The following is a 12,110-nucleotide window of genomic DNA, read 5'->3' as shown; positions in this document are numbered from 1 at the left end:
CTTCTTGCTAACTAGCAACTGGAAGATATTGGGTCACATGCTTGTGCTGACTAATGAAAAAGTAATAGAGACAAGCATGTGACCCAGTACCTTCCAGTAGTTTATTAGAAGGCATGCTGAAGTCAGCTATTGGCAGAACTCAAAAAGTAATCAAAGTAAGCAGATGGTTGCAATTCTTAAGTCATAAACCAACCATATGTATGACCCTTAACTTTCAGAGCACCATCCTCCAAGGCCAGAGGCAAAACTCTCAATGATGCTGCTGTAAGGACAAAAGGGAATGTTGGTGACACCCAGACCATATCTGCTAAGGCGAAGATGACCTTGTCTTTATAGGTACCTATGATAATAAATGTTATAAGGATGTTTGTAATAAGAAAAGGGAGATGAATTTCTTCCACTTTAAGTTAAAGCGTTTGGGATTACTATTTTTCACTGTAGGCACATCTATGAAGAAATAAAGTGGAGTTACGTGATCTGGAGAAGAGAGAATATGTCAAAAAGACCCCAGCTTTTCCTCTAATAGCAGGCCAGCAGTTATAAATGTGGGTCCACGTTGCAGGGGCTGCTCTGGGGTAGCCACAAATGAGTATGGCTCTGTGAGTCGTGGTTCTCAAGGTGTGCTGGAGACCACACTCTGGGAGGTCCTTGAGACCTTAACATGAGGTTTATGAAGTAAAACTATTTTCAGAAAAACATTAAGAAGGCATTTCCCTTTCTTTCTTTCTTTCTTTCTCTTGGGTGTAGTGGAGTTTTCCAGAGGCTACATAACGAGGTATCACAAAAAACTGAACGTAGAAGCCGTTATGGCAATTCAGGTTTTTTTCTATTAAGCTAGATTTTAAAGAGATGTGCAAAAATGTAAATAATGTAACTCTTCTGACTTATTTTTTTTTGTTTTTGGAAAATATTAGCTATTTAAATTTTTAATATGATAACTTCTTTATTCAAATAGAATTCCAGTGCGTAAATAAGTGAAAAACTGAAGCCAGGGTGTGGTGCTCTGATCCCTGCCAATCCACCTTCTCCCCACTCCTAGAAAGAAATGAAGAGTCCTGGGGCTCTGTGCAGCTCCATAGTTTGGAAATCACAGCTCTAGTCTGTGAAATCCAGCATTTTGCAGATGAGGAAACATGATCTCAGAGAGACAATGTGACTTAACCAAGTCTCCTGACCCTAAAGATTGCTTCTGAATTTCTGTCACTCAAACAAAAGCAGCACAAAATGCCCTGACCAGTGGATCTAAGACCTGTGATGAGATGCAACCTTATACTTAGAGATGAACAACTCTGCTCCAGAGAAAGAAACTAAGGGAGCCACAGACCCAACTCCTCCAGTGACCCTCTTTCTCAGATCTGCTAAGAATCTTTCTAATTCTAGACTAATGGTCTTCACGTCCATATGGAACTGGCTGCTTAAAAGCCAAAAATAGGAATGAATTCAAGAGACAGGTGACAGTCTGACGCTTGGGAACTCTTGCAACTGTTACAGCTGCGTAGGGTCTGAGTTGTTAAACTGAAGTCTGGGAAGCAGACATGCCTTCACCTAGGAGCTCTTGAACTAAGCTCCTCAGACATCCAAGGGGTATAACTTGGGCAATCTGTGAACATAGATAGGAAAATTACATCTTTTTTCACTAATTTATAATTGAAATTTAGCATTTCTTTGGATTATGAATGTAGACAACAGAGCACAGTTATTTTAGCAGCACATGAGTTTTGCAAAAATAGAATCAGATATTTTCATATCACACTATGAAACTGCAATAGATTTCTCAAAATATCATTTATCAATATCATCACATTGAAATTATGACATTATCAGTCCCACTGCTAGATCTTATTTAATTTTGATAGTTAAAAATCACCTCATATATTACTCTATTACATTTTTTAATATTTGGATAAGTGTACTTTGATATACAATAGAATTCCTTTTAAATAGCATGCATTGTACTTGACGCATTTAAGCAGATCATTTTTAGGAGGGGTTCCATAGGTTCACCAGATTGACTATGGGGTCCTTGACACCAGAAATGTTGCACACTCCTCATGCCTCACTCAGGGCCTTGGCAATCAGGATTCTCTAGTCACAAAAGTTCTCCTTGAGCATTTTGTGGCAGCCAGAGCCAATTTCCACCAATATGTTTTCGATGACAAAATAAAATATTTCTCGAATATGAAGTAAATAATGCTTGCCTCCTGGTAGCCTTCCTGGGTTGATTAGAGGAGAGCTGACAAGCTCCCCATCTCTTTGATCAAGGGACTCCATTGTTACTTTTCCACATTTCACTAGTTGCATAGTTAGCTCAGGCCCTCAGCCACAAGCCCCTTACTTTGATAATTAGAACATTAAGCCAATTTAACAATGTTGTTTGTCTAGCCTTACGTAGCTGACACATGAGTATGCAAGCAGACCCTGGCTTCCTGGTGTTAAAAAAAGAAAAAAAGACATAGGGAAGTAAACACATGCATTTCTAACACACTGATTTTCAAGTAATACTAAAATTAAATATCCTTGTTGAACACTAATATATAATTTCTTTAACCCAAATTTTAACCATCTAGTGTTTTATTCATTTATTTATTTATTTTGAGGAAGATTAGCTCTGAGCTAACATCTGCTGCCAATCCTCCTCTTTTTGCTGGGGAAGACTGGCCCTGAGCTAACATCCGTGCCCATCTCCCTCTACTTTATATGTGGGATGCCTACCACAGCATGGCTTGCCAAGCGGGGTGCCATGTCCGCACTTGGGATCCGAACCGGCGAACCCCGGGCTGCCAAAGTGGAACGTGCACACTTAACTGCTGTGCCACCAGGCCAGCCCCAACCATCTAGTGTTTTAAACAACAGTGTTGAAAATTCTATTTTTTCCAGAATTGATATTTTACCAAATTAAGAAACTGCTATGATGACTAAAACAACAACAATCCAAGTACACATGTCCACAAACCTAAATCTTAAGAAAAACCCATGCCAGAGGTGCAAGAAGAAGGGTGGATAGTCATAAATCTGAGCATTCTCTTGGTGGATTAGACTGCATGGACTCTGATGCCAAAAAGGACAAGACCAGCTTACAAGGGTTTGCTGAACGAGAAACAGCCTTAATCCCAAAGTGAGAGTCAAAATATCACAAGATTCAAAATCTCTGATAAATTTGCTTGTTTTATTTTTCTCTGGCATATAAATTTCATGCATTTATGGGAACTGTGGTTATATACATCAGGCAGAGTATAGAAATAAGACTGACAAATTTCAAAGCACACCACTGCAAAAAGAAGTTATTTTTTTATATTCAAACTCCTGCCTTCAGCTTTGCTTGTTTAAATCTCATCCTCCTCCCAGTCCTATAGCTAAGCATTTCCCCAAACCCTCCTCTTTCTTTCAGGTGAGTTGGCTCTTCCTTTCACCTCCCCATGAGGCTACTACTCCTGATATTTTTAAGTTATCTTCTTGCTTGTCGTGATCACTTTTATCCTCGTGGTCCATTTCCTCTCATCCTTCCTGTGTTTGCTTCTCCTTCCTCTTATGTCATGCTTTCATCATATTGCCCCTTTTTCTCTATAATCAATGAGCAGATATTCTTTCTGGATATTTTCTTGAGGGTTTAGTTAGCTCCAGAGCCTGGAACTGTCCTGGCAATCTTTTTATTGTGTATTTACCAAGAGTGGCGCCCAATCCCTGATTACGCTCACATAGACATGCACACACACGCCATCATGGGCCCAGAGCATCTTCAACAAATGTTGTATGATGAGTCATCAGTACCATACTGATCGCACAGAGACATTAAGGTACCCCATAGATATTTTACACTTCCCTACTGCCTATATTACAGGGCTAAGACACAGACAAAACATACAACAAAATTAATGAAATATTTTAACCATATTGGGCTTGAACCAATTAGCAACACACAGTAATTTTATGGGTATGATGTACAAGGAGTTTCAAAGCCTTTCATAATTAGGATCTTGCTCTAAAAATTCACAGAGTGCTGCTCCATGTCAATGAGATGAAATTATGTAGGCTGATGTCTCTGCTGGTCACATCGATGTTTAACACCTGTTGGGAGCCAAAGGAAAAGTATTGGGAATTTGGTGACTGAAATTTCCTGCACTCAAACAAATCAGATACAAACCATGGTCTGCATGACACTCTGATACTTTCACAGTTCATTGCCTTGCTGTCAGACTACCCTCAGATATTCAGGTGAGGAGGGTGTTTCTTAATTCCTAGAGTACAAAGATTGTTCAGTGATAGGGAAAAGAAACAGGGCCCTAAATAACGCAACATGCAGCCACTGCAGAGGGACAACTACACAGACAAATTGGAGAAAATGTCCTCATTTCCACTCCCAAGAGCCCTCCTTTGATTTCCTCCTTCCATTCCCTCAGAGAACCTTGATGAACGCCCAGTAAGAGTTCGATATTTCAGCTTTCTTCTAGGCAAATACTTTCCATAAAGCTTCACCACATGTGCAGTAGTTAGCTTGTGTGTCAGTCCATGGGTTGGTCAGCAACAAAACTGGGCAAAATCCTTTATGAACTCTCAGTAAACTTGGGGAAGTTGGTTGACAAGAAAACCACAAATATGAAGAAACAAAAAATACAAAACTGAGGGGAAAACTTTGTCTCAAGCCTTGTAATCAGGAAAGATTAGGAAATAAAAATTGTTCAAGAAAAAGTAAGATGTAAGCCAACAAGGAAAGATGCCATTTACCATGAGGATAAGTGTTGAACCACTACACAGAGTTAATTCCAAGACACAGATTTTTTGCATATATAGCATTCATGAAATCAGACTGTGTCTTGCAATCAACAGTCTTAGAATTACTGTGACCTGAGCAGCACTCATGACAATCGTTATTGTCTGAGCACGCATGAACTTCATTGTTATTACTGGTATTATGAATGGATGGACTGCAAACCACTTAGCGATTATTTTAGAAAAGAATATGAATCCTGGCTGATAGTGAGATTAAGAAAGTGCTAGGATTAAAACTTATTTAAAGCATATTAGTGGCTTTGGAGAAAATCCTATAGACAATAATGAAAGAATTTCTATGAACTGAAGTATCACCACCACTTCTGATAGTACAGAGGAAATACTTTGACCAATTCGTGCCATGCATTTTTCTTTTAAATAATAATAAATAAAACAATAAAATATTTAAATAGTAAAATAATTTAAAATATTTACATAAAAATTTAAATAGTAAAAAATATGGGATACAAATTGGTTAAGGTATTTCTAATATTTATTCACATTCAGAGTTTACCTCTTCTAAATTATTTTGACACAGATTTATCAATGTCCATGTATCTCCACCCAATATTCCCTCTGTACTATCATTAAAATATTAAAATGATAAAAATCTATGTGTAAAGAAATTTTACAAAGCTTCCTATATGTTTAAAATAGAAATTTTAAATGATATGATCGCATTGCATGATACTTTTTTAATCCTTTTTTCTTTCTTCGTGGCACATGAAATAACGAAGCAATTTTAACTGATGGTATCTTATATTTGATGACATATGGTAGTTCAAACTGTTTTGGAAGTAGATCTCTGAGGCAGAGGTGAAGGAGTAAAGACAAGTTCTATGTAAGTTTGCAGACAAGAAGATATACATGGAAAATAAAGATCCAGACACTCAATTCCAAATGATGATAACCCATGAACTTTCCCTTCATCCCCATGCTGTTCACTGTTGACCCACTGAACACAGAGGGCTTCCTGAAGGGCTTTGCAGGAGAGGCTATCATCTGGAAGGGAAGCAGGCAGGAATTGCACTGGATATCTCAGGGTTGGGAAATACCATTTGGACTTTTCACTGGTCACAAACCTGTGTTGTAGGGTTGTAGGTGAAGGCGGGTGTTATAACTGTGCTGCTCAGAGAGACGCTGACATTGGAAACAGGAGCACTGCCCACTCCCCAGATCTCAATGTAGCCCAGTTTCAAAGGGTTTGTGTCAAGGATGTATTGGTTGAAAATTACATGACTCTGCATCGTATTCTGTCAATTGGAAATAAAAGAAAATAGAGGAAAAAATAGCAAAACTCAATCAGATTTTTCCCAACCTCTTCTTAGGTACAAATGTAGATCATGAAGTAGGACAACTAATTTCAGAGTCACCATCTTGTGTCCACAGAGAATAGAGACCATGATTTTACCAGTCTATCTCCTGTTGCCAACTATCATTAATTTTGCATTGGCTAAGCACCTGCAGGGTCTCTAGAATCACTCTGAACTCTAAGGAGGCAAAGAGTCTCAGCTATCAGAAATCTTAGATTCCACATGTGGAGAAGTCATAAAATGTGCAGACCATTCCAAGGCAACATAGGAACAAGGGCTAATAACAGAAACAGTCTGTCCATCTGTGTCTTGGTGAACTGCTTTAAGTTACTTATGAAACATGAGTGATTTAATCACAGAAAACTTCCTGGGAGCATATTAAAGCTCTATCTGCAGTCTAGAGGAAAGGAAGGATGCAAATTAGTAAGACGAGCAGAGAGGGAATTCTAGGTGGTACTTTATGCCTCATGATATCCATCATCCCACTAAGCCAACAGAACTGTATTCTCCCTTCATAGTATCAGTCACACTCACCTGGCTGGCAGAAAAGTTGGCCAGATAATAGAGTCCTTTTTCATAGGTATCTGCAACAAACAACAAGGTAAGCGTGATCTGGAGCTTTGCTCTGGAATTATAATTGCTTACTTGTCTTGGCTGAGAAAGTAGGGATGATTTTTGGTTTTTATTTTATTTTTCTTCTTTACAGAGTTCCATTTTGTGAGATTAGTCAGACTCTACCCCAAACTTCAATTTACACAAAATGTTTGAAATGAATGTGTATAGATGCATCTGTCTGACAGAGTCACCTCAAATAATGTGGGTTCCTAACAGTACTCTTAATCTACTTCTCTTCCTTGTGGTCTACCATTCCCAACATCTTCATAGTCACCTCAAATTTCCAGATTCCTTCTGTTAGAGGAACACATATGTGCACTTACAGGCATGTACACCCACATCACAAACACCAAGACTGATGTCTTGGTCGGTTTATCTTGAGAGCTATTAGGCAATTTTTCAAATGTGATCTCCAGAGAGCAAAGAAAACCACAGAAAAGACATCCTCGTCCTTTATCTTTAGTTTATGCCACAAGTCCCAGGAGAACATGAAGCTCAGTATATCCAGTAAAGGCAGACTAACCAGAGCCTTGTTACAGGTGTTTCCACCCTATGCCCTGCCCTTGTGACTTTCTCACTCTTCCCCACATGCCAGCTTCTTTCTAATTTGCTTCCCATTCAATCAGACGGCATTGGCTATCCTCTAGAGCTGTGCTGTCCAGGATAGTAGCCACTAGCAAAATGTAGCTATTAAAATTTAAATTAATTACAATTAAATTTAAAAAATTCAGTTCCTTAGATGCACTTGTCACATTACAAGTGCTTAATAGTCACATATGTCTAATGGCTACCATATTGGACAACATAGATATAGAACATTTGCATCTTGCAGAAAGTTCTTTGGACATGACTAGTCTAGAAATAGCTAATGGTACTTGACCCATCCTCCTGAGAGTGTACCAATTCAGTAATCGCCTAATGGAAAATTCCACCAAATAAATAGCATAGCTGATAGAGGCATTGCCTCTCTTACTGTGACAGTAAACCATGTAATTTTGGAATGTGCCCTTGAACATAAACCATATGGAAGTAAATTTCAGTTGGCTACAAAGAAACTTTCCCTGTGGCTCCTATACTACTGTCTTCCACAGTGGATTGGTACAGTTGGATAATGGTTAGAGATTCACAATTAAGCTTTATTTACATGAGGCATAAGGATCACGTACAATATGTATTATACATTTAAAAGGAACAAATGGCTATATTCAAAAATGCAAAATTGTCTTTATATTAAAAGGAAAAAAGCAGGCCTATACCCAGGAACCTAGTCAACAGTATCCAGGAGCCTAGTCAAGCTATTGACATGAATTCAAGGCAACCTTACTCACCAATGCTTTGCCCATCGTCCCAGAAGAGACAACCTTCAGCAGTCCCATCGTCATCCAATGCAACCTTGAAACCTATGAATTTCTGACGGCTGCAGTGTGGTAAGAGAGAGGCATTAGCTAAACACAAAACCACAGCCAGAAACCAAGGATTTTCATAAAAACATAAAGGGAGTGCTTCATGGTATAAAGACTGAGTACTAGGATTCAAGAGACTTGTCATCTAGTTCTAGTTCTGTCTCCATTAACCGTATGTCTTCATTTCAGGAATGCAGGAATGACTCAATCCAGGGGCATTTTCCTTTATGGTTCTATAAGCTCTACAGGAAACCACGAGCAAACTCACTGGATTCCTTCCTTTCCCTACTGTGAGAAAAACCCTGCGGCTCTGATCCTCCTCCTTCCATGACCTAATTTCCTAAACAAATGTACAGTGAGTTCTGTTTACAGATGTCCTGAGTTCTTCAGTTTTTGACTGAAGTTTTAGACTCAAGTGAGCAGGGCTCTACGAATTTTAGTTTGACATCAGACAGGCGTGGATCTTAGTCCCTGCTCAACTACTTACTAACTCTGTGACTCAAAGCCAATCACTTATCCTCTTGAAGCTTCTCTTTGCTCATCTGCAAAATGGGGATGAGAGCAGTACTTACATCATAGAGTTTGTTTTTTCCTTTTGTTAAGAAAAATAGATAATGTCTGAATAGAAATCTCCATTTTAGTACAGCTCTAGGCACAGAGCAAGAATTCACTTGATGCTAGCTAATATTAATTAGTATACATACTTAGGTCTAGAATTTTAAATCTTATTTATGAGGAATCTCACCCTCGGGCATCAGTTTCAATATGACCTACACATTTTTCCAGCAATAGTTTTCTTAGAAAAGAGTCAATTAAAGGCCAGATGGTTTTCTAAAATTAGCATGAATCATGGTGGCCCCTGTTTGACTTCCACTTCAACTGTCACTGATTAGACCCATCATCTCACCCACTTAGATCTAAAATAGTTGTTAATAATTATTCAAAGAGTGGAGGTTCTGAAAAGGTTAAAACACACAAACAAAGAAACAAACAAGAATGTGTAGTAAAATTGCTTTTGGGCCTGAGGGTGCTGCTTAAAAATCAGTGGGCTTCACCAGGATCTGGGCTAACTGGCATGTAAAGGAGAAAACTGGCCCCATCATTCACCTTAAGTGGGTGTTCTGTGCAGGCTCTTGCCAGGGCAGGATGTAGCCCCCTCGGACATGAAGATTGATGTGGTCAAGAGGGGCTGGCAAGGACTTCCACTCTCCCCTTGCTTTAATGTCCTCACCCTGTGGGCCAGAAGAAGGTAAGAGATGATGAGGGAGAGAACACACCTCCCTGAACAAGGCATTTACCAAACATCTTGTCCACTCTTCTCAGCTTTCTGCCTGTTCATGATCCTTCAGCACACACCTGTTATTACACTTTCCCACATTCACCCAGCTGCTGAGTGGAGTCTTGCTTTGCTGCTATGATTCACGTCAGGACCCCTCATCTTTGAGGGTTTTTACAGTACATACTACATGAGATCCTAGCAGGTATCTCACCCTACCCTCACTCCACATCCCATTTCACTGTCAGAGAGCACTTCTTGAGCAATCCTTCTGTTCACTTCTTGTTGGCTCCTGATACACTCCCTGTAATGGCATTTCTAGCCCTTCTCTTTCACTTTCTCTCCACCTCCCTTGACTGCCCCCGCTCCCCACCCTATCCAACTTAACTAAGACCTTTGACTCCTACTGGCTGGAAATGATTAAAGTAAGTTGACCTACTTTACAAATTCTTATCTTTAACTCACTATATCTTCCTTTATGTTTAACATCTTTATCTTGCCGCATGTGTGACAAGAAGTGCTCTCTCACCCCGAGCCATAAACCTTAATGCCTAAGAAACAATCCTATCACGTTTTCTCAACCTAGGGCAGAGCTTCTAAACTTCATCATTATGGACATTTGGGGCGAGATAATTCTTTGCTTTGGGGGCTGTCCTGTGCTTTTTGGATGCTTACTACTGTCTATCCACTAGATGCCAGTAGCATCTCCCCCACCCCCTACCACGTGGTGACAACCAAAATTGTCTCTACACATTGCCAATATCCTCTGCTAGGCAAAATCCTCTCACTTGGGAATCACTACTTTAGAGGTAAGGAACAAAGCTACCATAACAGTCCTTCAGTTTTGGTCCTTGATCTTCATTTTATACAGAATCAACCTGTAAACAACTGCAGACGTAGGTGGTAGAAGGAAGCACAGTGACTAGTCCCACCTTCCCTGAGGGGGACTCTGCTTCACGGGCCTGCCTCAGGACTCCAAAGTCTACAGGACTTTATAAAAATTCCAGCCCCATATCTCTAGATTTCTTCGGTTTTATCAACGATATCATGAGAAAACTAGACTATATTATTTCTAATGACACTTTACTCCAATATCTTATGAATTCTGGACATTTTCCTCCACTGATTATCTTACTTTCAAGTGAAACTTGATACATTTAAAACTGTCAAAGTTATCTTCCTTTAAAATTCTTTATCTGTCTCAATATTTCCATTCTACTATACGTTATGGCTAAATATGACACGATTTTAATCTTCTCATGATTTCATTTTCAATATCATATAAGTTACAAGCTTGTTTACTTTCCTTTACATAGTTTCTGACCAGGCTAGCCTAACAGATTTCTGTTAAAATATACGTAAAGATATGATGATAAGATAAAATCTAAAAACAGCACTATTAAAATAAGAAAAGACAACCAAACCTGCCTTTGTACAGGGTAATTTCCATCAACTGCATAGGCATTGATTATGATTGAGAACCACTATTTTAAAAACCCAACATATGTTCTACACTGTAAAGAAACAAACAAAATGACCAGAAGTAGATAAAAACTTTGATTCATACACATTGTCTTCTCTTTACCTTCATAAAAATAGGTAATCAATAAGACATGTCAGAATAGTTCCATGCCTCCTCCCTCCCAAATAAAGTCTACAAACTACAGTGCCCATTACGACAGAAAGGAGAGGGGAATGGACAGAAAAATGCTTCATAGCATGCTCAATCACAAAGGCCTGACTGAGACAGGCCCCCAAACAGCTGTAAACTGCTGATTTTGCAGCTCATTTAGAGAACCTGAGAGAAGAGAGGGAGATCAGAGCCTCAGTCCTGCAGACCCCTCCAGTTAAATGAAGGAAATCAGCCTGTCCTGCCTCAAGGCAGCTGCCACTTCCTAAAACAAGCGGGAACTAAAGGCCAAGCAGTAAATACTATAAACACGCAGTCATTAAAAATGTTCACTACTGACGGAATAAACAATTCACAGATTAACAAACTGAAAACAGAAAAGAAAAGAGAAACCTTTCAGACAAATTCTAGCATAGATAAGAACAGCATATGATAACGGAAGTTTAGCAAAGCAAAATACTGGGAAAGGTGACAATTCGGGGGAAAATAGCTGTATCTTGACATTTGACTATTCACCAAATGCATTCCAGTGACTTAAAACATTAATTTCACTATATTAAAGTTAAACTCTCTATAAAATTATAAACAATTAAAAAGAAAAAGAGGAAAAGTATTTGCAACAAATATGGCAAAGTGTTATTAATTTAAACATGTAAATATCCTTTAAAAATCAGTATGAACAGTGTAAATAACTTAATAGGAAGCTGGCAAAAGAATAGAAAGTTCACAGAAGTATAAATGGCCCATCAAAGATAATTACAAATCAAATCAATGATGAACATCAGGGTCCACATTGCCTTTAAGAGTGCTACAAAGATGAACACAAAAATTTAAAAAAAAAACCTAATAATCGAAGCTGACAAAGATTTAGGGAGATGAACACTTCCATCAAGTGCTGATGGGAATGTAAATTGTTTCTGTAATTTTGCCAACTTATATTAAAGATTCTGGTTAGATATATTTATGCATCTTCTCTGGCTGGAAATTCAGATAACTACCAGAAGACAAGTGGAGTGGAACACATGCTGGGTATGCTCTCTTGTATAGACAAGATGGAAATTTAGGCTAATGTAACGTTCTGTTGAATGGAAGAGACGGAAATTAGA

The 12,110-nt window shown here is 38.8% G+C and overlaps 1 protein-coding gene across 4 annotated transcripts in view; it reads right to left on the bottom strand.

Moving 5' to 3' along the window:
• Window positions 1-12,110, bottom strand: part of MGAM (maltase-glucoamylase) — a 186,717-nt gene that overhangs the window by 95,434 nt on the left and 79,173 nt on the right. For 3 of the 4 annotated variants that reach the window (XM_070514928.1, XM_070514921.1, XM_070514931.1), the window contains 5 exons: window positions 9,206-9,330; window positions 8,024-8,112; window positions 6,615-6,664; window positions 5,850-6,020; window positions 3,146-4,065 (listed from right to left, as the gene is read on the bottom strand). In XM_070514928.1, the coding sequence (XP_070371029.1) occupies window positions 3,988-4,065; window positions 5,850-6,020; window positions 6,615-6,664; window positions 8,024-8,112; window positions 9,206-9,330 (513 nt within the window). In that variant the 3' untranslated portion in view covers window positions 3,146-3,987. Of the gene's footprint in view, window positions 1-3,145; window positions 4,066-5,849; window positions 6,021-6,614; window positions 6,665-8,023; window positions 8,113-9,205; window positions 9,331-12,110 lie in introns of those variants that run through there. The other variant, XM_070514933.1, reaches the window with a different exon arrangement.

Source organism: Equus asinus, chromosome 1 (assembly GCF_041296235.1).
Source record: "Equus asinus isolate D_3611 breed Donkey chromosome 1, EquAss-T2T_v2, whole genome shotgun sequence".
Lineage (NCBI taxonomy): Eukaryota > Metazoa > Chordata > Mammalia > Perissodactyla > Equidae > Equus > Equus asinus.
The sequence above is the reverse complement of the archived record's forward strand: the minus strand, read 5'-3'. Positions and strand labels throughout refer to the sequence as shown.